This window comes from Mytilus galloprovincialis, chromosome 12 (genome assembly GCF_965363235.1).
Source record: "Mytilus galloprovincialis chromosome 12, xbMytGall1.hap1.1, whole genome shotgun sequence".
In the NCBI taxonomy this organism is placed as follows: domain Eukaryota; kingdom Metazoa; phylum Mollusca; class Bivalvia; order Mytilida; family Mytilidae; genus Mytilus; species Mytilus galloprovincialis.
Window position 1 is genome coordinate 21,524,477 of NC_134849.1, and position 26,456 is coordinate 21,550,932.

The window sequence follows — 26,456 nt, forward strand, 5'->3', positions numbered from 1 at the left end:
CAGTTTTCCACACTTTTTCTTCATGCTTAAAGATATTGGTTTGCTATTTGTAATATTGTTTTATCTTGACAAGTTACAAATCAAGTTCGAATATTGTTCTGATCTGATTATTTTGTGCAGAGTTATGGGCCTTGGACTTAAAAAATTCTCTCAAATATTCAGTTTTCTGTACTTTTTTCATCTTGCTTAAAGATATTGATTTAATAATTGGTGTATTGTTTTATCATGACAAGTTACAGATCAAGTTCGAATTTGGTTTTGTGTTGGTCAGAGGATTTAGTGCAGAGTTATGGTCCTTGGACTTGGAAAACTCACTTAAATATTCAGTTTTTGACACTTTTTTTTCATCATGCTTGAAGATATTAACTTGATATTTGTAATATAGTTTACACCATGACAAGTTATAGATCAGGTTAACATTTTGTTTCAGTACAATTAACTTTTAATCGGTAGGGGAATGTGTATTGTCATGCTTGTTATTATTCAAATGCATGTAAAAATTTTGACTTAAAAATTTATGGATGAATGTTTTTTTTTTTATCAAATTAAATATTTATTGTTTAAGAAATTCAATATTGAGATACTTTTTCTCTGTGAGTTGCTCTTATAGTAGTATACCTGTGATAATTTACCGCTTGATTCTTACTTTTTGGTCAGAAAGACCAAAATTAAATGAGCAAGTTGCTCTTGCTTACAGGTATAAGGCTTTGAGATTATAAATGAGGGTCAATTCCTGGCCTGGGTCATTGAAGACAACTAGTTATGCTTCTTCTTGATTCTAACATTATATTTATATCAGAGTATTGCCATAATATGGTATGCAACATTTTTTTACTTGAAGGAAATTTATTGTTTACAATTTTGTTTATAATAAATTTATTATGTTGACATAAGTTGTTATATATCTTACAGTATTTTAGTTCAGTTTTCATGTGAACCACTGAAAGTCAAGAATATTTGTTATGCAGTTGTGGTTATTATTGGTAGTCTTATTTTCATTGAAATTATTGGGTTCCAATTACACAGTCCTAGTCCATTATTACACTGAAACATTTTTAATTTACACATATGAAACATATCTCTGCATAAACAGTTCATTTAATTTATTAATAGCATGAAAAGCCATTCAAAATATTAGTTACAATTTATATTTTACGATAAAATTGAGAATGAAAATGGGGAATGTGTCAAAGATCTTCAACACAGTTAGAAAATCCTGCACTGAAGGCGGGCTTAAAAAATGTGTACTATACTAAATCAGTGAAAATGGACAAATATAATATTAACTCATAAACATATATAAATGAATTAAAATAAAAAATCCTACAAAAAATAAAAAAGGGCAGAGGCTCCTGACTTGGGACAAGCACAAAAATGTGCTGGGGTAAAACATGTTTAGTGAGATCTTAATCCTCCTCCTATACCTCTAACTTATGTAGAAAAAAAACACTAATATGTTCAGTAAAACTCACTTTGAAAGATCGAAGAGTACACTTACACGTCAGGTCAGCAGCAAGAAAAGCACTATGATAAAACTAAATTTTGTATGCAATATTAATTGTCTTAATGACGTCTTTTATGTGTAAAAATTGTCGAAAACAGTTGCAATGCGGTAAAATTATTTGAGAGTTGTCTATTGTGACAACATTTTTTAGAGTAACTGATCATTAAGTGATGACACACTGAAGTTCCACATGGTGCAACATGGTGCAAGGTTAGATTTTTTCAAGGCCAATTACATTTTTATGCCTCATTTATGGGGTCTGTTAGTCTGTTTGTCCGTCTGTCCCCCTTCAGGAAAGTTTTTGGTCAGGGAAGTTTTTGATGAAGTTGAAGTCCAATAAACTTCAAAATTAGTACAAATGTTCCCTATGATATGATCTTTCTAATTGTAATGCCAAATTAGAGTTTTTATCCCAATTTCACAGTCCACTGAACATAGAAAGGATAGTTGATAGTGCAAGTGGGGCATCAGTGTACTATGGACACATTCTTGTTAAAGTATACTTACACTTCTGGTCAACCCCTCAACCGCAAGAAATGGAATTCACTGTAAATTTTGTAAACATTGTCCTTATGCCACCTATCTATAGGCAAAACATATTGAACAATAAAATTATTGCTATGTGGCAACATATTTTTTTATGTAAATGATCAATAAGTGATGCCACTGAAGTTACACATGCCGCAATATTAGATTTTTCTAAGGGCAATTACATTTTTATGCACTTCACAAACATCTCACTGATAAATAAATCTTCCAGTGCTCCTGCAGATGTTATGAATTAATGTATCCAAAATATATTTTTGACCTATAAAGTCTGCTGAATCCAGTGTCTCACCTACTTTTGTTGTTGGCAATGTTTTCAGTGTGATAGGGGAATACACATAATAGAATTTAAGTTAATGAACTTAGTCAAATTCACTTCATATATATCATACTGATACAGGGTTGATTAACTTAAGCCAATGTCATTTAACTCACATGTACCACACTGATACCAGGGTTATTGAACTTGGTCAAGGTCACTTCAAATGTACTACACTGTAACCAGGGTTGTTAAACTTAAGTCAAGGTCACTTCACATGTACCACACTGATACCAGGGTTGTTGAACTAAGTCAAGATCACTTCACATATACCAAATATATACCAGGCTTGTTCAACTTTGTCAAGGTCACATCACATGTACCACACAAATACCAGGGTTGTTTAACTTAAGTCAAGGTCACTTCACATGTACCGCACTGATACCAGGGTTGTTGAACTAAGTCAAGGTAAATTCACATGTACCACGTAGATACCAGGGATGTTGAACTTGGTCAAGGTCACTTCACATGTACCACACAGATACCAGGGTTGTTGAACTTAGTCAAGGTTACTTCACATGTACCTCACATAGATACCAGGGATGTTGAACTTGGTCAAGGTCACTTCACATGTACCACACAGATACCAGGGTTGTTGAACTTAGTCAAGGTTACTTCACATGTACCTCACATAGATACCAGGGATGTTGAACTTGGTCAAGGTCACTTCACATGTACCACACATATACCAGGGTTGTTGAACTTAGTCACGGTCATTTCACACGTACCATACAGAAACCAGGGTTGTTGAACTTGGTCAGGGTCAATTCACATGTACCACACAGATAACCAGTTGAACTTAGTCAAGGTCTTCATATGTACCACACAGATACTAGGGTTGTTGAACTTAGTCAAGATCACTTCATATTTACCTAACAGATACCAGGGTAGTTGAACTTGGTCAAGGTCAATTCACATGTACCACACAGATCCCAAGGTTGTTGAACTTGGTCAAGGTCAATTCACATGTACCACACAGATACCAGGTTTGTTGAACTTAGTCAAGGTCATTTCACATGTACCACACAGATACCAGGGTTGTTGAACTTAGTCAAGGTAACTTCACATGTACCACACTGGTACCAGGGCTGTTGAACTTGGTCAAGGTCAGATCACATGTACACACAGTTACCAGGGTTGTTGAACTTAGTCAAGGTAACTTCACATGTACCACACAGATACCAGGGTTGTTGAACTTGGTCAAGGTAAGATCACATGTACCACACTGATACCAAGGCTGTTGAACTTGGTAAGGTCATTTCACATGTACTACACTGATACCAGGGTTGTATAAATACCCGGCCACATCCACTTGTATTTTTGTCCATCTGATGAGTTGAGCCTTTTTCAACTGATTTTTATAGTTCGTTCTTATGTTGTACTGTTCTACCCCTGTCCCAGGTTAGGGGGAGGGTTGGGATCCCGCTAACATGTTTAACCCGGCCACATTATTTATGTATGTGCCTGTCCCAAGTCAGGAGCCTGTAATCCAGTGGTTAGAAAGATAACTCCAATCAATTGAAAATTTCTTGCTATTGCACAATATTGTGCAATTAGATATTTCTTGCTATTGCGCAATACTGTGCAATTGAAAATATTTGCTATTGCACAATACTCTGCAATTGAAGATTTCTTGCTATTGCTCAATACTGTGTAATTGAAAATTTCTTGCTATTGCACAATACTGTGCAATTGAAGATTTCTTGCTATTGCTGAATACACCGCAATTGAAAATTTCTTGCTATTGCACAATACTTAATATAATAATTTTGGATCCTGATTTGGACCAACTTGAAAACTGGGCCCATAATCAAAAATCTAAGTACATGTTTAGATTCAGCATATCAAAGAAGCCCAAGAATTCAATTTTTGTTAAAATCAAGCTAAGTTTAATTTTGGACCCTTTGGACCTTTATGTTGACCAATTTGAAAACGAGACCAAAAATTAAGAATCTACATACAGTTAGAATCGACATATCAAAGAACCCCAATTATTCAATTTTTGATGAAATCAAACAAAGTTTAATTTTGGACCCCGATTTGAACCAACTTGAAAACTGGGCCAATAATCAAAAATCTAAGTACATTTTAAGATTCAGCTTATCAAAGAACCCCACGGATTCAATTTTTGTCAAAATCAAACAAAGTTTAATTTTGGACCCTTTGGACCTTAATGTAGACCAATTTGAAAACGGGACCAAAAATTAAGAATCTACATACACAGTTAGATTCGGCATATCAAAGAACCCCAATCATTCAATTTTTGATGAAATCAAACAAAGTTTAATTTTGGACCCTTTGGGCCCCTTATTCCTAAACTGTTGGGACCAAAACTCCCAAAATCAATCCCAACCTTCCTTTCTTTCCTTCCTATGGGCATAAACCTTGTGTTTAAATTTCATAGATTTCTATTTACTCATACTAAAGTTATGGTGCAAAAACCAAGAAAAATGCTTATTTGGGCCCCTTTTTGGCCCCTAATTCCTAAACTGTTTGGACCTCAACTCACAAAATCAATCCAAACCTTCATTTTGTGGTTATAAACCTTGTGTTTAAATTTCATTGATTTCTATTTACTTATACTAAAGTTATTGTGCGAAAACCAAGAATAATGCTTATTTGGGCCCTTTTTTGGCCCCTAATTCCTAAACTGTTGGAATCAAAATTCCCAAAATCTATCCCAACCTTCCTTTTGTGGTCATAAACCTTGTGTCAAAATTTCATAAATTTCTATTTACTTAAACTAAAGTTATAGTGCAAAAAACCAAGAAAATGCTTATTTGGGCCCTTTTTGGCCCCTAATTCCTAAAATGTTGGAATCAAAACTCCCAAAACCAATCCCAACCTTCCTTTTGTGGTCATAAACCTTGTGTTAAAATTTCATAGATTTCTATTCACTTTTACTAAAGTTAGAGTGCGAAAACTAAAAGTATTCGGACGACGACGACGCCAACGTGATAGCATTGTGTTTAAATTTCATTGATTTCTATTTACTTATACTAAAGTTATTGTGCGAAAACCAAGAATAATGCTTATTTGGGCCCTTTTTTGGCCCCTAATTCCTAAACTGTTGGAACCAAAACTCCCAAAATCAATCCCAACCTTCCTTTTGTGGTCATAAACCTTGTGTTAAAATTTCATAGATTTCTATTCACTTTTACTAAAGTTAGAGTGCGAAAACTAAAATTATTCGGACGATGACGACGCCAACGTGATAGCATTGTGTTTAAATTTCATTGATTTCTATTTACTTATACTAAAGTTATTGTGCGAAAACCAAGAATAATGCTTATTTGGGCCCTTTTTGGCCCCTAATTCCTAAACTGTTGGAACCAAAACTCCCAAAATCAATCCCAACCTTCCTTTTGTGGTCATAAACCTTGTGTCAAAATTTCATAAATTTCTATTTACTTAAACTAAAGTTATAGTGCGAAAACCAAGAAAATGCTTATTTGGGCCCTTTTTGGCCCCTAATTCCTAAAATGTTGGGATCAAAACTCCCAAAACCAATCCCAACCTTCCTTTTGTGGTCATAAACCTTGTGTTAAAATTTCATAGATTTTTATTCACTTTTACTAAAGTTAGAGTGCGAAAACTAAAAGTATTCGGACAACGACGCAGGACGACGACGCCAACGTGATAGCATTGTGTTTAAATTTCATTGATTTCTATTTACTTATACTAAAGTTATTGTGCAAAAACCAAGAATAATGCTTATTTGGGCCCTTTTTTGGCCCCTAATTCCTAAACTGTTGGAACCAAAACTCCCAAAATCAATCCCAACCTTCCTTTTGTGGTCATAAACCTTGTGTCAAAATTTCATAAATTTCTATTTACTTAAACTAAAGTTATAGTGCGAAAACCAAGAAAATGCTTATTTGGGCCCTTTTTGGCCCCTAATTCCTAAAATGTTGGGATCAAAACTCCCAAAACCAATCCCAACCTTCCTTTTGTGGTCATAAACCTTGTGTTAAAATTTCATAGATTTCTATTCACTTTTACTAAAGTTAGAGTGCGAAAACTAAAAGTATTCGGACGACGACGACGCAGAACGACGACGACGCCAATGTGATAGCAATATACAACGAAAAATTAAAATTTTTGCGGTCGTATAAAAATGCAGTACAAGGTAAATTGTGAACAGAAATATAAACTATATGTTGAACCAGCACCTTGACAATAATGAGCTGTAACATGTGTCCACTTTTTAGATCTGTCAAACAACCTCTTTACTAGTATTACCTTTTTTTTTTAGATACTCTGAATTATAATTGGGGCAATGCTTAGCAACATGTGCATTCTTGTTTTATACCACTGATCTCAATTTTGTGAAAATCTTTTTGTAAATTTTTACAATAATCTGTTCCTTTGAAACTATTGGGCCTAGTTCATTATAAATACAGATAATTGTAAACAACAAGAATGTTCAGAAAAGTAAGATAACTGATCTCAATTTTGTGACAATTGACTTTTGACTTGCTAAACAATCCCATGTCAAGAGTTTCCAATTATGCTGCTTAAAAGTGTCTAAACAAATTATTGTTTGTTCAATGGCAGGAAAACTTGAAAGTATGAACAATCATAATTCTATAGTGGCTGATTTAAAACAATTGATTTCAAGATTTCATTACAAATTTATTTTTAACATGATTTCAAGTGCACTCAACCATTTATATACAAATAAACTGCACCTAAACAATAACAAATTGTACATAACTTTCTCTGGGAATATATAATATTTGTAAAAATTATTAAAAAAAATCTTTTTTTCTAGTCTAGGCCTTGCAGACATAAAACATTCCAACACAATTATCATAATCATACTTGGACTCAGAAATTGACCAATCAAATTTAATATTGGATTCTGTGTTTCAAGTAACTCCAAGTACAGAGTAAAGTTTTATGAAGGAGTGTGTATACTATTCCTTACAATTTTGAGGGAAAAAACAAGAAAATAATTGGTTTGACCTTACTATGGAGAGGTCTAAATCTTTTTTTTTGGCCAAGATTTATCTGTAGTTCAATACAGATAAAAGTAAACAAAAATAAAATGAACAGTCCATGACTAATGTATTTGAATTTCTACACTAAAAAAAGAGAATATTTATTTTATGGAAAAAGTTGATTTCCAAATTTACTTCTGCAGAAATAAGATATCAATAATTCTTCAATTAAAATTTTATGCTGGTCCTTTTTTACAAAATAATTGCATTGGAATTGAGGTTAATAACCCAGTTCAAAGAGGTTAATATAAAAACAAAACACTGCACATGTTATTGTCAACTCACAAATACATAAATAAATCAAAACTATCATATCATTTTTCAGAGAAAATTTAAAATAGAAAACATCAACTTTAGATTTGCTAATTTCAAAATATTTATTTAAGTTTAGGTAAGTTGAAATTTAAACCAGATGCTCCGCAGGGCGTAGCTTTATACGACCGCAGAGGTTGAACCCTGAACGGTTGGGGCAAGTATGGACACAACATTCAAGCTGGATTCAGCTCTAAATTTGGATTGTGATTAAATAGTTGACACAGCATAGGTTTCTGACACAGAATGAATGTGTTCTAATGAACTTAAAATTTTTGTTTTCTCTTAGAGCAATTCACTATGCTGTTGAATATTAATCCTCTCAAAACAAGAATGTGTCCTCAGTACACGAATGCCCCACTCGCACTATCATTTTCCATGTTCAGTGGACCGTGAAATTGGGGTAAAAACTCTAATTTGGCATTAAAATTAGAAAGATCATATCATAGGGGACATGTGTACTAAGTTTGAAGTCGATTGGACTTAAACTTCATCAAAAACTACCTTGACCAAAAACTTTAACCTGAAGCGGGACAGACGGACGGATGAACGGACGGACGAACGAACGGACAGACGGACGGACGGACAGACGGACGGACGCACAGACCAGAAAACATAATGCCCCTCTACTATCGTAGGTGGGGCATAAAAATGTTTGAAGAAATTTTCTTTTTTATTTATGAAATTTCAAATGAGAAAAATTGAACCCAATTTTTTTAATCACATCCCCCTTTCCCTTATTCCAAAACTAATCTCAATTAAAATTTCTAATGGAGTTTGCAACAATAACTACTCATTTAAATACATCATAAAATATTAAGATGTAAAAAAAACTGCTTGTTATCACTGAATGTTATTTATTATAATTTATCAGTTGGTAGTAAAAAGTGAATATACATTGTATATTGTATATAACAAAGATTTAAGTTGATTCTGGACAAAGAAAGATAACTCCAATTAAAAAAAAATCTTGCTATTGCACAATATTTTGCAATTAGATATTTCTTGCTTACTATTCTGGACAAAGAAAGATAACTCTAATTAAAAAAAAATTTGCTATTTCACAAAATTGTACAATTAGATATTTCTTGCCATTGCGCAATACTGTGCAATTGAAAAGACTTGCTATTGCACAACACTTAATATAATAATTTTAGATCCTGATTTGGACCAACTTGAAAACTGGGCCCATAATAAAAAATCGAAGTACATTTTTGGATTCAGCATATCAAAGAACCCCAAGATTTCAATTTTTGTTCAAATCAGACTAAGTTTAATTTTGGACCCTTTGGACTTTAGTGTAGACCAATTTGAAAACAGGACCAAAAATGAAGAATCTACATACACAGTTAGATTTGGTATATCAAAGAACCCCATTTATTCAATTTTTGATGAAATCAAACAAAGTTTAATTTTGGACCCCGATTTGGACCAACTTGAAAACTGGGCCAATAATCAAGAATCTAAGTACATTTTTAGATTCAGCATATCAAAGAACCTAACTGATTCATTTTTTGTCAAAATCAAACTAAGTTTAATTTTGGACCCTTTGGACCTTAATGTAGACCAATTTGAAAACGGGACCAAAAGTTAAGAATCTACATACACAGTCATGACAGTTAGATTCGGCATATCAAAGAACCCCAATTATTCAATTTTGATGAAATCAAACAAAGTTTAATTTTGGACCCTTTGGGCCCCTTATTCTGTTGGGACCAAAACTCCCAAAATCAATACCAACCTTCCTTTTATGGTCATAAACCTTGTGTTTAAATTTCATAGATTTCCATTTACTTATACTAACGTTATGGTGCGAAAACCAAGAAAAATGCTTATTTGGGTCCCTTTTTGGCCCCTAATTCCTAAACTGTTGGGACCTAAACTCCCAAAATCAATACCAACCTTCCTTTTGTAGTCATTAACATTGTGTTTAAATTTCATTGATTTCTATTTACTTAAACTAAAGTTATTGTGCGAAAACCAAGAATAATGCTTATTTGGGCCCTTTTTTGGCCCCTAATTCCTAAACTGTTGAAACCTTAACTCCCAAAATCAATCCCAACCGTTCTTTTGTGGTCATAAACCTTGTGTCAAAATTTCATAGATTTCTATTAACTTAAACTAAAGTTATAGTGCGAAAACCAAGAAAATGCTTATTTGGGCCCTTTTTGGCCCCTAATTCCTAAAATGTTGGGACCAAAACTCCCAAAATCAATACCAACCTTCCTTTTGTGGTCATAAACCTTGTGTTAAAATTTCATAGATTTCCATTCACTTTTACTAAAGTTAGAGTGTGAGACTAAAAGTATTCGGACGCCGGACGACGACGCAGACGACGACGACGACGACGACGCCAACGTGATAGCAATATACGACGAAAAATTTTTCAAATTTTGCGGTCGTATAAAAAAAACAGTGAACATATTTTTAATTTTTGAAAATGGGAACACACATATATTTCGGCTTTTTAACGATCTAATGGTGAATTAAATCAAATAAATCTATGAAAAGAAATTGACACTACCAAATAACAATTTTATATAAATTAACCAATCACTGACAAGTTATTTAAAATAATAATCAATTTTCATATCTTAACACCTCCTTCAATAATCATTTACTGTAAATTCAGAAATTAATGTGTGCACTTATTATTGCGAATCCTTGACTACTGGAAAAAATGCAAAATCAGATTAATGCAAAATTGTATGAAGGGAAATCGTTACTGAAATTATAAATGTGACTTTTTATTATTACCTACTTGATGTTTAATATTTTTTGCATTAATAAAAATATTGCAATAATTTCTGAATTTACAATATTTACAGTATTTATATATCCTCTACAATACATAAGTTAGATCTAATGAATTATGATGGATATTAATAATTGCATCTTCAAAATTACAATAACAAATTACCATTCTAGTTAATATCGATGTTTAAAAATCTCACTTGTATTATGACATTGAAACAAGTTATTGCACATTACACAAACAAACAAAATATAGTGTTACCTGTTTAACATGATCCCCCCAAGATTGTGTCCAGATTACAGTTTTACACAGGTTACATTACCAATCTGAGGAGGACTTGAATAACATTACAATTTATAGAATCTAAGTGTACTGAATGGAAATACTTGCTTTACTTTCAATGTAAGGGTAATAAATTCAACATAGCCTTGTATTAGCACTGTAAGAAATGTTTTTTTTTAATTTGAGTTATCTTTCTTTGCCCATATTTGTAGTTGAATCTATTTTTAGAACCCATCTATTCATATACTATGCACATCTTGTGTAATTTTCTATAAAATAGTTGTTTTGGAAATTAGGGTTATGCATATAAACATTATTTTGTAACTTGAATGTCTGAGTATATATCAATAATAATTTACTTGTGGATAGGATCTTAAGAATGTTTCTTTCACTACACTATGTTGTATGTGCTCTCAAAGGAAGATATGAGGCTCTTGAAATAAATACTTAAGGTGGCAAGAAGATTTTGAATGAATTTCATGCAATTTTAACCCCAAATAAATATACCACACAAAACACAAAATACACAAATAAATAAAAACATTTATAAAGCAAAATAAATGTACTAAGAAAATCAAATAAAGATATAAATAATAGTTTTATAACATTAGTGTATTGCTGAAAAATATATTTATAAATTGTGAGAATGCTGAAAGGCTGAACATTAAACAACTTTAAAGTGCTTTGCAGCACAAAAGTTACACTTTGGATTTAGGTTTCAACTAATAAATTAAGTTTGTCTCAAAAAGTGAAGGTTGTCAAAAGAAATTTAAAATGGTCAAAAGGTCAAATGAAGTTTAGTGTATACATTGGATTGAAACAATATACATATCTTTCCTAGATTTTACTGCTAGCACAATTTATTCACTTTGGATTTAGTTTTCTTCATTGAAAGACATGTAGCAATAATATTTCACACTATGACCTTCGAACAAAAGCCATTTGATCTCAGACATCAATTTATACACACAATACCACATATACACACAATCATTAATACATATTGCTTTTGATGAAGACGTTATTAATTGTGTAATTCACATTTCAACATACACTTATTATAACTCCGCTAAATTCCATTTCAGTTTTGTATGATGAGATGAAAATAATTGTTTTTGAACATGCAAAGTGACCATAAAAGAACACTTTTAATTAAGAATCATTTAGCCAAAATCAAATACATTTCTAACATATTTTAACAATAAGAAGTGGAGAAAAAATGAAATACAATAAGAAGTTGATAAACTTGAAACAATTGAAACAATAAAATTTACGTCAATTTTTAACTCCACTGTCAGTTCACTGTTTTATCACGGGTACCAATTTTCATTGATTGAGTAAAATTGCAAACTGGATTTCATCTGTTTTAAAAATTTACATTCATCCCCTCAGAAAATGACCATTTTATTGAACACTTAACAGTTAACTTTGTGGATAACCACAGTATTTATTTGACAAAGTTTATAAGTATCAATTGTTCAGTCAGTGGTATTGTTCTTTATCTATTAATTGTGTATATAATTCAAAACACAAAAATACATGAAATATTTGTACAAAAATCTGGACTTTTGGCTTTATATTTGATATGTGTTTATTAAACAGAGGCTTGTCAAATAAAACTAACCTATTTTTGTCATTTAGACTACTTCCCTTTAATAGCAGACGTATTTTTAACAATTTTGCAGAAACAGACCCATAGCCATTTAAATACTTTCTTTGAATTTCAAATTGACGATTTCAGAGTCTTAACCCTTTCATGCCGAATGTATCCTTTTGGCACACCCGCGCGCATGCCGAATGTATCCTTTTGGCACCCCTGTGTAGATGCCGAATGTATCCTTAAGGATACATAGATTTCTATTTTTAGACGGTCACAGTGCAAACAGTAAAAATAACGTTTAAACATGTTTCTTGGCCCCATTGCTCCATGGATGTTATGATAAACACCAAATGCATTCAATATTTTAGTATCGGGCGTAAAAACACTGTTAAAATATGTTTTTTCAAAGATTGTTGAGAAAAAAAAAACTCGTGAAAAACAAAATGGCGGAATCATAAACAATTGTGGTCAGGAGTTTCATTTCGAGTTGAAACATTGAGAAAACTTAACCTGCGGTCATGAAAGTCGTTTAACTTGAACAAAAGTAGTGATTGTACGTATATTTTGGAGTTGTAAGAAGGATATTTGTAAAACAACCTGAAATATGGGTTATTTCAATGTTAATACCCCAAAATGAAAATAGTCATTGGTTGAATTTCCATTGTTAAGGACTTTTTTAACCAATCACAACATTTGGTTGTACACCTTTGAAAAAATTACCCAGAAATTGCCAGAATGCATTAGATTCTGAAATAGCGAATATTTCACTCAACTACTTAACTGCTAAAAGCAGGAAGTCGACCACTGAAGTAATGCCATCTACATGGATTTCATATGAAATGATTTTGCATGTATTTGTTTAAATATTGATTCAATAAAACAAATATATACAGGTAAACACAGAATTTGTATAAGGTTTATAGCCATTGATAATAAAGACCAACATGCCATTAAATTACTTTTATTTTTGTGGTAAAAATTTTACAGAATCTGCTTGAGCCAAACTTCTGATAGATTAATTGTTTAAAGCCACTTATAGCACTAATGGGTATATAATGGCTGTCTGTTTTAATTGGTGGAGAGAGCCAGTGCGCCACAAGTTAACCACAAATTTTGCAGCAAAACTGGTAATCCTAGTCAATAAAGATAGACCATGCGGTCATAAAACTTTTGAGTACGATTTTTGTACTCAGACTCAAGAATCAACCAATCAAAATACTGGATTTTGTGTTTCAAACACATTTTTTTTTTACTGGGAGTACTGAGTAAAGTTTTATGACCAAGAGCCCTGCTTGTACTGGATTTGAGCTGAGCATTTTACAGGTGTACTCTGTAATTCAGTTATGTATTTTGTGAGGGAGAATAAGATTTAGATGACCAAACTCCCAATGATTAAAACAATACGACCACTCATTTATACAATGTGTACTGACTATTTCAAAGCTGTTGATTAAAGCGACTGATTTTTCATTATTAGAAAAAGTCGCAGAATTCAACAGTTTTGAAATTATTCAGGGTATGAATATGTTTGGGAATATTAAAATGAGAATGTTTTCAGATGTTAAATGAAAATATCAAAATAAGACCTCTGATAGAAAAATATTGCATATATTATTGATGACATCTTGTGAACAATATTAAACAACATAGTTAAATATGTACTTTTGACAAAAACAACATTGTGTTAATTTATCATAAAGATATAATTGCACACAATCAAATTATTTTCTTTTATGTCATTTTCAATATTCATTAAGTTTTTCTGTAACAATAAACAGTGTCACTAGAAAGGATCTAAAACAAACAGATATGGATTAAAATGTCATAATATAATTTTATATTAAAAACTTATATTATAGTTTTATTTTCAATTTACAAAATTGTATTCATTGTAGAAATTTGAAAGAGAAATTGTGAAGGCCTAACATGAATCAGAAATTATTACAATCTTGATTAAACAAAGTCTAGGATTTCCTGAAAATTTTCAAACATTGTGTATAAATTTTCTGATGAAGTTCAAAATGATAATTCAATCATAAATTAGTGAAATTAAAATACAGAAATTCATGAAGTTGAGATGTGCGCTTTTTCAACTTATACCCAATACTAGATCAGCAACATTTTGAAAACATATGAATGATTTACCATCACCCTTGTTGAAAATTTACAAACAGTAAAGATTTCTTAAAGGGAGATAATTATAACATTAACAAATTATCTCCCCTTACACAACTCTCTAATTTCAAGCTTTAAGCTTATTTTTCAAATGCTGTTTAGATATGCCATTTGGAGGTTTCTTGACAAAGCCATTTTTCTTGTGATTGACAAATAATGTTTCTTCTTCACTCGAGAAATCTGATTCTGATATCATCACACTGCTGTTCTGTGGTTTACCTGAAAATAAAATAGATTTTAATGAGATGCCTTTTTGCAGAGTTATCTCCCTTTTCAATGCAAATCTCCATAGGAATTTTAAATCATGATTTTTTCATCTTCCTCAAGTGTAAATTTATGGGACTAATTTTCTGTGTATATATGGGGTATAATCCTAAAGATTAAAACTTAAGAATCTTCTGTTGCAATTGATGTCATGTATTGTGTTCCATAGTTATGTATGCAGCATGTATCAGAGTTACTCCCCTTTAGTTATTAAAGCATTTTAAGGAAGTCCAACTATTGTTCTCTCAACATAGATGTCATGTATTGTGTTCCATAGTTATGTATGAAGCATGTATCAGAGTTACTCCCCTTTAGTTATTAAAGTATTGTAATGAGGTCCAACCATTTTTCTCTCAACATAGATGTCATGTATTGTGTTCCATAGTTATGTATGCAGCATGTATCAGAGTTACTCCCCTTTGGTTATTAAAGCATTGTAATGAGGTCCAACCATTTTTCTCTCAACATAGATGTCATGTATTGTGTTCCATAGTTATGTATGCAGCATGTATCAGAGTTACTCCACTTTAGTTATTAAAGCATTGTAATGAGGTCCAACCATTTTTCTCTCAACATTGATGTCATGTATTGTGTTCCATAGTTATGTATGCAGCATGTATCAGAGTTACTCCCCTTTAGTTATTAAAGCATTTTAATGAAGTCCAACTATTGTTCTCTCAACATAGATGTCATGTATTGTGTTCCATAGTTATGTATGCAGCATGTATCAAAGTTACTCCCCTTTGGTTATTAAAGCATTGTAAGTCCACCATTTTTGTCCTGACATACCCCACAATGGATAAATAAATAATTTTCAATTTTCAAAAGGTTCTGAAATTTTTTTGTCAGCTATTTGAAATTAGGTCCAACCAATTTTCTCTAAACATGGATGAATAAATCAGTTTCAATTTTCAAAAGGTTCTGACAATTCGTGTCAGATATCTGAAATTAGGTCAAACCATTTTTATTTAATCAAGGATGAATCCACCAGTTTCAATTTTCAGAAGATTCTGACATTGTTTGTCAGCCTTTTCTGTTTGTACAGTATTTATTGTACAATCAGAACTTTTAACATCATAGTTGAAATCAATGAAGTGTAAGATTTTAAGAAATCTGTATATATTTGGGGTAAAGAGCCATATATGGGGTATTTAGACAAATATTACAGCAGATATTATCTGAACTTGTTTTGTATGTGTTCTGTGTCCTCAGAATTATTCATATTCAAAATTAAAAATAGATGTACAATGTCATCAGCTATGATAAATTCTGTAAAAGTTTAAATGAAATTAAGTCATAATGAATGAGGACTTCTGAATACAAATGCCTACTCTATTTCATAGAAATGGCAAAATTTTTGTCTATAAAAAAACATGAGGGCTAAAAAATTAAACTTTTGATGCACACAAACATTTTTAAGATTCTAAGAAAGTTCAGTCAGGAGTTCCACTATCAATGGATGACAATAATGTAAATTCAGAAATTAAGGTGGTACCTAACACTTTAACTAAATTTAATTTGGCTTGTTTAATCTTCTTAATATTTTGACAAATTATTTACTTTGACCCTTTGACAAAAATATAAAAATTTCAAAAAATTTGAACCATCCGTTTAATCAGAAAAATTACACTGGTTTTATAGCAGTTTGACAAACACTTATTTTGATCATTGAGAAGCTTGATATTCCCTTATGAACACAACGTCATAAAAACATTCTGCTGATTTTACAGAGTTATCTCCCTGTAGTGTTAGGTACCACCTTAAGGCTTTTATTTATCATTTATAATTGCAAATCCTTGCATTCTAGCAAAATTGTGAAATCTAGTTAAACAATCGTGCTAATTTTTATGAAAGAATTATGAATGCAAGCTTATATAATAATGAATCTGATAGTCTCATTTATTGCCCAAATAAAAAGCATCACAATTTCTGAACTTGCAGTATTACAAATGCTTATATGTGTTAATAAGGCCAAATAAAATTATATGTGTGGTTCCAGTAACCCTACCGTCCCTACTTTTTCGACTTAAAAATAGCCTACCCTAAAGATTTTATGGTCATTTTTCATTAAGCACTGTTTAAGTCAGAATGTTGCTCCCATAGACTCAATATAAAAAAAAAACATAAAATTTAAAAAAAATCCCCACCTACCTACCCTAATTTTTTTCCAGATGTAACTGGAACCACACCTACTTTTTTATTTGGCCTAATGTACATGCAAACTGGCAAATTTAACATTTCTAAATATCAAATTCAACATAACAAATAACAGTTTGGATGCTCATAGCAAGATGACTTACCAATTATAAATTGCTTATTTTTCAATCTGATCTTCTATATAAAATATTATTTTCTTAGTAAGTAAAATACATGTATAAGGTACAGATATACAAGTTAGATCTATGATTTTGATTGGAAGCATGATGAAAAGTGGTGTTTCAAAGTGCAGTCTCATCAAATTACAGATCTAGTATACAAGCTTTGCTTACAAGGTCCTGAAAACACCCAGTTCTACTTTATGTTTTAAAGACCTTTTGGGATCTTCTGGTATTGTCTAACTGAAACACACTTTCATAAACTTGTAGGCTGAAAGGAGAAGGTTCACGAAGGGTTGAAATTGGCACTTAAATTTTATGTTTTTTTAAATTCGGCCAAAAACATACAAGCTTCACTTAGAAATACTTGATGATAATACTATTAAGACAACAATATATTTTCTGACACTTCCTTTACAATTTATGAAGCTATGACATCATAAGTAATCATTATTTGTATTTTAAGGTCAATTTTGGTACTTTTTTGCCATAATTTTAATTGTTTTTGGCATAATTAACTTTGGCCTCCATCCACGATCCAAAAAGTTTCTATATTGATGAATTCTATATCAAAATTGGAATCTTTTGGTCACAACACATTTTGGATCATAGGTTGTGGCCAAGGTGTTTCTAAAGCTTTTAGGTCTGAAAATTGCACAAAACCATCATATTTTGACAAAATATCCAAAATGGGCTTACTTTAGAGAAAATTATGTACCTTTATGAAAAGCACTGATGTATTTAGCAATAGGACTTTTGAAATAGACCCATTTATAAACGAAGTTGTGACCTTTTTAGTGTTTAATGATTAAGTTGATATTTAAGGCCATTTTGTGCTATAAGTGAACCTTGTCCTTTCATTGGCTGATTACAAGAAAAGAAAGATAAACTTGTAAGCAAAACTTGGAGACAAGATGTGTATTTTAATCAAATGGTTCAAAATGACATGTAGCTAGGAAATGAATGAAGGAAATGCTATTAATCCAGTAAATGAAGTAAACACACATAAAACAACCAACAACTTTGTCATAAATAATATTTCCAACAAGAGTTTTATACATTTACGCTGGAAAATTGCCAAAGCTGAAGCCAAAGGTGAATGTCAGAAACTACTTCAAAGTATCAATGTTCCTATTTTACGATTGGAAATAAATTCTCAGTGAAGAAAGGGTTAGTCAGAACAACCAGAAACAAGTTTGATTTTTTTTTTGGCCTACATTTCATGTTAGAGAGGAAACATTATTTTATGACTTCAACCCACATTTTCAGACTATAAAGCATTCTGGGTAATATTTTCAAAATTGTACACCAAAACATTCTGATTGGCTCACATCATCCTACACAATGAGAATTCTACTTGATGATGTGATATTTTTTTCTTTGAGGCCTATGAACAATGAAATTACCCGTATGCCTTCTGAAACACAAAAGTGGTAACGAGGGGAAGCAGTGAAGGGGGAGAAGATGATAAAGTGATGGTGATAGAAGTGTTTAACGACAACCTTGACTGGCTATTCACCCCTTACAAGGTCGGGGATGATGAAGTATGTGAACATGCAGTTGTTTCTTTTGATATATATTGGTGATTTTTTAGTTAATATCAACAGCCACTTAATTCAGACTAATAGATGCAGCCAATCAAATGCATAGGATTCCTAAAAACAATTCTACGGATGCTACTACTTACACTTTAACTTTTCACTTCTAAAAAAATTTATTTGGATCTTAAAAATGTTCTTTCTTTTTTTTTCAACAGTAAAATGACACCTTATTTTTAGGGACAGTTCCTCATTTAAAGAACACCACTCATAATGGTGGGGAGGGGGGGGAGGGAGGGGTCCCAACCTGTTTGTTTGTCTTCGTGAAAAAGGAATAGTGCATTGTCCTTTAAATGATTTAATTGAATACAAAAATAAAATGTTACAACAAGTATTATGTCAAAAAAATAGTGTAAAAAATACTATTTATCATCTTTATGGTAGTACTGCATCATTGAATTTTGTCAAACAGTAATGCTTTTATCCTTCAGCTGTGTAAGAACCTGCTTGCAGATGAAAATTCACATGCCATGTTCACAGGCGATTTTACAACTAGAGAAAACAACACAACTAGAGAAAACAACACAAGTTCAAAATTTAGCATGTGAGAATAATCTTCAGAGAAAACGGTTTTGATTGGCTTCTGAAACACAAAAGTGGTAACGAGGGGAAGCAGTGAAGGGGGAGAAGATGATGAAGTGATGGTGATAGAAGTGTTTAACGACCTTGACAGGCTATTCACCCCTTACAAGGTCGGGGATGATGAAGTATGTGAACATGCAGTTGTTTCTTTTGATATATATTGGTGATTTTTTAGTTAATATCAACAGCCACTTAATTCAGACTAATAGATGCAGCCAATCAAAGGCATTGGATTCCTAAAAACAATTCTATGGATGCTACTACTTACACTTTAACTTTTCACTTCTAAAAAAATATTTCAACTCAAAAGTTTGTATAAGCTATATCATATACAGACTACTGTAAAACCATGAAATCATATATCCACAAAAATACAGTGATCAGTAATTAGTGCATGTAAAAGCTTAAGTTGAGATCAATCATGCAAGTAAACCAAGCTCCATCTCTGATCTGTGCGTGTAAATGCTAGTTATTAAACTGTATGATATTATAAAAATCCTGACTATAAAAACTAGAGGCTCCAAGTCTAAATGAGTCATTTGTATTATTTAAGATGTGAACAAAATATAGCAACAGTAACAAAAGGCTTGTGAAAAGTTGACCAATCATCAATCCTGTAACAACTTGCTTGTGGAGAGTTGACCAATCATCAATCCTGTAACAACTTGCTTGTAGAAATTACAAATCATGTATCCTATTACTAATAGCTAGTGGAGAGTTGACCAATAAAATAAAATTTGCTTTGTACCTTAAAATAGCTGTTTGATTTTTTTCTCCTAGAACCAAATCAGGACTATTTGTAGACATTATTCATGCCATGTTTGATTTAACTTTGAAATGCAGATTGAAAGATAATGCTGAAAAAGTCTTTTGGATGTTAGAAATGTTTGTTAAGTCTGGTTAAAGTGTCTCTTTTATGTGAAGATATTCTTTTTTTCCCTTCATGTTACACTTTTGTTACAGCCAAGGAATTTTGTTTTTGATTTCCATTTAATGAATTTGCAATATCATCACCATGATACAAATAGAGAATACCTTTTCCAATTTCACAATCGATACTGACAATGTTAAAAAGTTTATATAAATAAAATATACAGTATGGGACAGAGATAGATCATATGGATCATAATTGTATGTTTTAATATACTTTACATTCGGAAATTTTGGGCTGTTTTTGTAATTGTGGGATCGTGATTAAATTCATGTAGCAAAACAAATTTTGAAATCATCACTTGAAAGTATCGTTTACTACATGTTCAAATATTAATCTCACATTATGATGAACAATGCTAATAATAGCTGCACACAAAATTCTGAATTTACAGTATATAACCAATTTGGAAATTAATCATGTTTGTATTTACCTTTTGGAAGAAGTTTGATTTCATCTTTATATTCACTGTCTTTTAACAGAGAATATCTGTGTCTTTTTTTCGTCCGCCATCTGAATCTGCATCTGATAAAATATATGAATAATGTTATATTGACTTTAACAAACTTCATTTACAAAAATAAATAAAAAATACCGGTATTTGAATATTTAAAATTTTGCTCTTGAATTAGAAGCTTCAGTCCAACTTTGTAAAATTCAATAGTCCTGCAGGCAAGACAAAAAGGGTAGCAATGGAAAATATGTTTTACTTATTTCAGACAAGAAACAAGAATGTGTTCATAGTACATGGTTGTCTTATCCCACTATCATTTTCTATGCTCAGTGAACCATGAAATTGGGGTCAAAACTCTAATTCGGCACTAAAATTATAAAGATCATATGATAAGGAACATGTGTACTAAGTTTCAAGTTGATTGGACTTCAACTTCATCAAAAACTACCTTGACCAAAAACTTTAATCTGAAGCGGGACAAACAGACAGATGCACAGACCAAAAACATAATGCCCCTAAGTGGGGAATACAAAATAACAATTTGCAAAGTAAATCTAATTAAATATAGGGGGCAGGCAATTTAGAAATGTTCAGACTGTCAGGCATTAAAAGGCATTAGACAGTTTACACGAGTTACCCATTTATGCAGGGGTTGGTTTCACTGGCTATATTTATATGAAGGTATATATAGATTTGCCTTCTATGTTAAACAAACAGATTTTAAATTATAATTGTCAAAATTAGACCGTTTCTATTAATAGATTTACCTTCTATTTTTACACCAACAAATAAAACCCCACACTATTGCTGTGATGGCTACCACAATGAGGAATGAAACGATAACAAAATATAATATACTCCAATCTGAAATGATAAGGATTTATATTAGCTTCATAAACTTGACAAATGAATATCAAAGCACTGAGAGCACTACAGGACAGTTTATTAAATTCAAAATGAAACAATAATCAGAAAACTTGTTGTTATGTACTGGCTGTCATATTTTTTCCTTGTTTTATTAGTTTGTTACACAGCAAATATTTTGTTATGGTTTAACTTTTTGAAGCGGACTGTAGTTAGTTTTCTCGTTTGAATTATTTTACATTGTCTTATCGGGGCCTTTTATAGCTGACTATGCGGTATGGGCTTTGCTCATTGTTGAAGGCCGTACGATGACCTATAGTTGTTAATGTCTGTTTCATTTTAGTCTTTTGTGGATAGTTGTCTCATTGGCAATCATACCACATCTTCTTTTTTATATGTACAATATCGGAATTGTCTATTTGTTTAAGGCCATATGTATCATTAGGACTCTGTAGTATAGTTGTCTCATTGACAATCATAATGCATCTTATATTTTTTTTCTTCATTAAAATAAAAAGTTCAGCTTAAAAAGCAACTAATTCAGTAATATAACTTCTGTCCTCAACTTCATTGCTCTTGTAAATAATGTCTTGGCAATCAGAATATTCAAAGCTTTGACAATTCAATAACTATATACCTTTCTGAAATAGAGAATGGTTTATCTTCAGGAGAAATTATGTCAAAGCTCAGAATTATGTTTTGCCTAGATTGACAGGTGTTTTAAAGAAAAGGAGACAAATGTAATATTGTGAGGTAAGAAGGTGCTCCACAGTAAGGAGGAGGATACATACCACAATTGCTTTCATCATGTAATATTAAAGTTTTTAAGAAATTTTCCATCCAGAAAGCATCACAGATACAGTTTCTGTTTTTTTTACCGCAGTGACCGTGACCTGAGCAATTGTTTTGACAAACTGAAATAGAAAATAAAAACATATCAATAAACAACTTTCAAGTTCACTGGAAAAAACTCGGCAATTATGCATGCTTTTATGACGTCCTTTACCAGATAGAGGGGATCGCCTGTATCAAAGCACTATTAACATTTATCTTGCGACTTAGTGATCGTCATTGTGCAGGATAAACTCAAAATAATGTTTGTTCTGTAGATTCTTAATCACAATTGCCTAATGAGAGCAGTGCTGATTGTCAATTATGAGAATTCAATTTGCCGAAAATAATTTGTGCAATCAAGCATCATAGTTTTCCAACCAATCACTGAACATGGGAACGGAAGCGACGATGTCCCTAAATGCACGAATGATGTTAACAGAAACCAAATTTTTTGACGAAAATGCATCGAACTTGAAAGTTGTCTATTGGAATGATATGAATAGATATCTATATATGCCTTTAAAAACTGTTCAAAATTACTTAATGACATCGTGATATTTAGTGTAATACTGAACACTATAAACATTTACAAAATATTGAATATATTAATAATATAATTGAATTGAACAATCTCCACTTAGGCTTTACAAATTCCTGATGATGATAATTAATAAATTCATATTTGGAACATTTACCTTTGACCACAGTTACTATACTTACTAATTGTATCTATCATATTAGGAACATTTACCCTTGACCACAGTTACTATACTTACTAATTGTATCTATCATATTTGGAACATTTACCCTTGATCACAGTTACTATACTTACTAATTGTGTCTAAATTTATAACTTGATAGCTGAGTATTTGATTGCCTGCAGATCTCAGTTTCTCACTTAACAACTTCTTAGTCTCCATACCATTTCTGATTTCTACAGCATCTCTGTATTCATCCTCTACATGGAAGTATACCTTCATCCTGAAACAACAATATATACAACATATGATGAAATTAGATTAGGCTACACTTGAAATACTCTAATTCAACACCTTTACTTGCTTTAAGCTGACTTAAAGGGAATTGATTGTTTCAGGGGAGATAAGTTTGATCATGTAAGTACCAATTTTCAAGCAGCTGGTTATTCAAAGTACCAAAGTGATGAAAATATGATAATTGATTTTTCCTATTGTATTAGTGGGTTTTTCTGCATAGAAATCATGTTTTTGTTCTGTTTTAATCTGCAATCAAACTAGGGTTTGATAAACAAGGGGCAAACTTATAAACTTCATTTTTAACATTATATAAATGTCTGTGATAAGTATATAGATCATCGTAAATAAGGCCAGATCAAAGGTTAGAAAAGAGTGATAAAGGCAGAAAGAAGACATATTATGAATGATCCAGAACAACTTCTGTTTTAACACTGTCAGATTTCTTACAAGAAGGTTAGGAGAATTTAATACAGTGAAGTTGGGAGAACTTACAATGAACTAGATGTTTCCTCCTCTAAATGATCCATCACTACCTCTGTTTTAACACTGTCAGATTTTTTTGGTAACATCAACAATAACTGACTTTGTAGATTTTCCTACAATACAAATATTGTAATGACTATTAACAAATGGGCGTTAGCTGAGTATCCTTTTTAGCGTTAAAGCAAAAAAAAAATTGCATAATAATTGTTTGAAGATTTAATCATAGTCAGATTAAACATTAAAATTGACCAATGAGATTATCCTGAAAAGTATTTAATTAAAAAATTACTTCAAAAGATTTTAAGTTTCATTCACAAAGATAAATAAAAGTATATACAGAAAAAAGAACCCAATAGTTGTTGAAAAAAAGAATACAATGGCAAGATTTTGACAGGTGATGAACGTGGAACATGATCTGTGGTTATGTTGTTCAGTCTTAAAAAAATTATTTTGTGTACTGATTGTCTTTTTCCACTGGTCTTTTTGTTGTTTTTGTGTTTCTAGACATGGCACCGTCAGTTTATTATGAACTTATGCTATTGAATATTTCTTTAGTATCATCTGCCCTTCTTTTTTAAATTTAATTTTTAATATATATATATATACTTTCATACCTAAGTTATTTACTTTTATGGTATACTTACTTTGTCTTTCTCTGTAAACTGTCTTATGTCTGTGTCTATATCTAGTTCTATCATATCTTCTTGATGAGGATCTGTTCAAACAAAAACATAAATGAATTTAATAATTAAAGCTCTTTAGTGTTTGCTTTTTTAATCCGTAGAAAACAAAAAGAACTCAATGGAAGAGGTATGATATTTGGCCCCTATAATTGCAGCATTAATAAATTAATTCTAAAGTAACATATCTTCTTGATGAGAATCTGTTCAAACACATAAATGTAATGATTAGAACCACTTTAGTGTTTTAGTGTCTGGGTTTTTTTTTTTATCATAGAAAACAAAAAAACAAAAGAACTCAATGTTGGAGGTATAAAATTTGGCCCCTATAATTGCAACAATAATAAATGTGTTCAAACCATGAAAATCTATATAAAAATAACGAGATGTGGCATGATTGCAAATGAGACAAAGTTTATTAAAATGTAAGCAATTATAGGCATGTTGATCTTATTAATAAATGAAAATATTAATATAATCTGGACTTTTAAGTGCAGAAAGGTCACCTATGACTACCATACCATATAAAAATTAATATGTCAGATCTAAAAACAGCCATTTCTCTAAAAAAATTGCCATGGCATAGTCAGGACGTTATCAATCCACAACAAATATTGAATCCACCAGTCTGTACTTACTATCTCTGAGGAGAACAGATGCAGAGTCACTTGAGGACAGACCCTCAGCATCTAAAACTGTCAACTTGAATGTGTACCGTCCTGACACCATGTTAACTAACTGTAGTACTGCCTTGTGATCAGAACCATTTAGAGGATCCTGTTATGTAAAAAAAATATACAAAATGAAAGTAGAAAATCAGGTCATCTAAAAACTGAACTGTTTAAAGGATCTCCCTCCTATCAAGATGGGAAAAAAATCTTTTTTAAATTGATACAGAAATTATGTTTTTTAGGAGAACTACAGCAGAACTTCAGAACTTGTATTAGGTTGAAATTTCAAAATGAAAGACTTTTCATTTAAAACAATTATAAATGAAAGACTTTTCATTTAAAACAATTATAAAATTCAGCTTAAGTTCCACACTAATGACTTTCTAAGCAAATATAATGCAATAAATTTATTATTTTGTTTCAAGATATCTATCAAAATTGCTTTAGTTCCTTTTTTTTTTCTTAATATTTCTGTTGAAAGATTTACCACATGTTATACATACCCCAGCTGCCAGACTTGTAGGGTCCCTGGTCCAGCTGTACTTGACGATTCCTTTATCATCAGATGATTTGGACCCATCTAGTTTGACAATATCAATGGGTAACATTAGAATCTGATCCTCTCCTGCGTTGGCCACTGGTTTAGAGTTAGGATCTACAATAAGTTTGAAATGTAAACCAGTACAAGCAATGGAGCAGCCATTTTTATGAACAAAGGTTCAAAGATAATTGTAGAAAATTTTGTTTGTGATGCCTCTATGTTGTTAATTCCTCTTTCCTCAAATTATCAGATTATGTTTTTGCTTTACTCATTACATATATTTCAGACATATTAGAGATGTTTTTAAATATTATTTCGAAAACTACCACTGGCCATGGTTTTAAACTACTGAGCTTGACTGTACTGTTATTGTAATTTCAAAAATATTAGATTTGTTTTATTATTTTGAAAACTACAACAAGCACTTGTTTTAAACAACCAACCTAATACAGGGTTGACTGTACTGTTGTTGTAAAATCATATGGATAAGAACAAGTACACATTGTCAATGACATTTATTCCCCAATATCTTTAAAGAAAAAAGGACATGAAAGTTTTGTAATTAAATCCAAAAAAATTGTACTCACGTTCCTTTACATTTATTATATGATTGATAACGGAACTTGTTCCTTCAACGTCTTTGACAGTCAATACAAATATATATTTTCCAACTTTTACTTCCCCTGTTGCCTTGGTTACAGCTGATTTTGGGTCTTTTATATCTAATTTACTTCCACCAACTCCACTG

General features: G+C 31.5%; 1 protein-coding gene across 7 annotated transcripts in view; it reads right to left on the reverse strand.

The window, feature by feature from the left end:
- Positions 1–13,915: 13,915 nt before the first annotated feature.
- Positions 13,916–26,456, reverse strand: part of LOC143054053 (dyslexia-associated protein KIAA0319-like protein) — a 52,363-nt gene continuing 39,822 nt past the window's right edge. For 6 of the 7 annotated variants that reach the window (XM_076226917.1, XM_076226915.1, XM_076226913.1 and 3 more), the window contains 10 exons: positions 26,296–26,453; positions 25,671–25,822; positions 25,135–25,273; positions 24,461–24,531; positions 23,826–23,929; positions 23,171–23,319; positions 22,296–22,418; positions 21,408–21,504; positions 20,620–20,711; positions 13,916–14,715 (listed from right to left, as the gene is read on the reverse strand). In XM_076226917.1, coding sequence (XP_076083032.1) covers positions 14,564–14,715; positions 20,620–20,711; positions 21,408–21,504; positions 22,296–22,418; positions 23,171–23,319; positions 23,826–23,929; positions 24,461–24,531; positions 25,135–25,273; positions 25,671–25,822; positions 26,296–26,453 — 1,237 coding nt within the window. In that variant the 3' untranslated portion in view covers positions 13,916–14,563. Of the gene's footprint in view, positions 14,716–19,523; positions 19,541–20,619; positions 20,712–21,407; positions 21,505–22,295; positions 22,419–23,170; positions 23,320–23,825; positions 23,930–24,460; positions 24,532–25,134; positions 25,274–25,670; positions 25,823–26,295; positions 26,454–26,456 lie in introns of all 7 variants that reach the window. The other variant, XM_076226912.1, reaches the window with a different exon arrangement.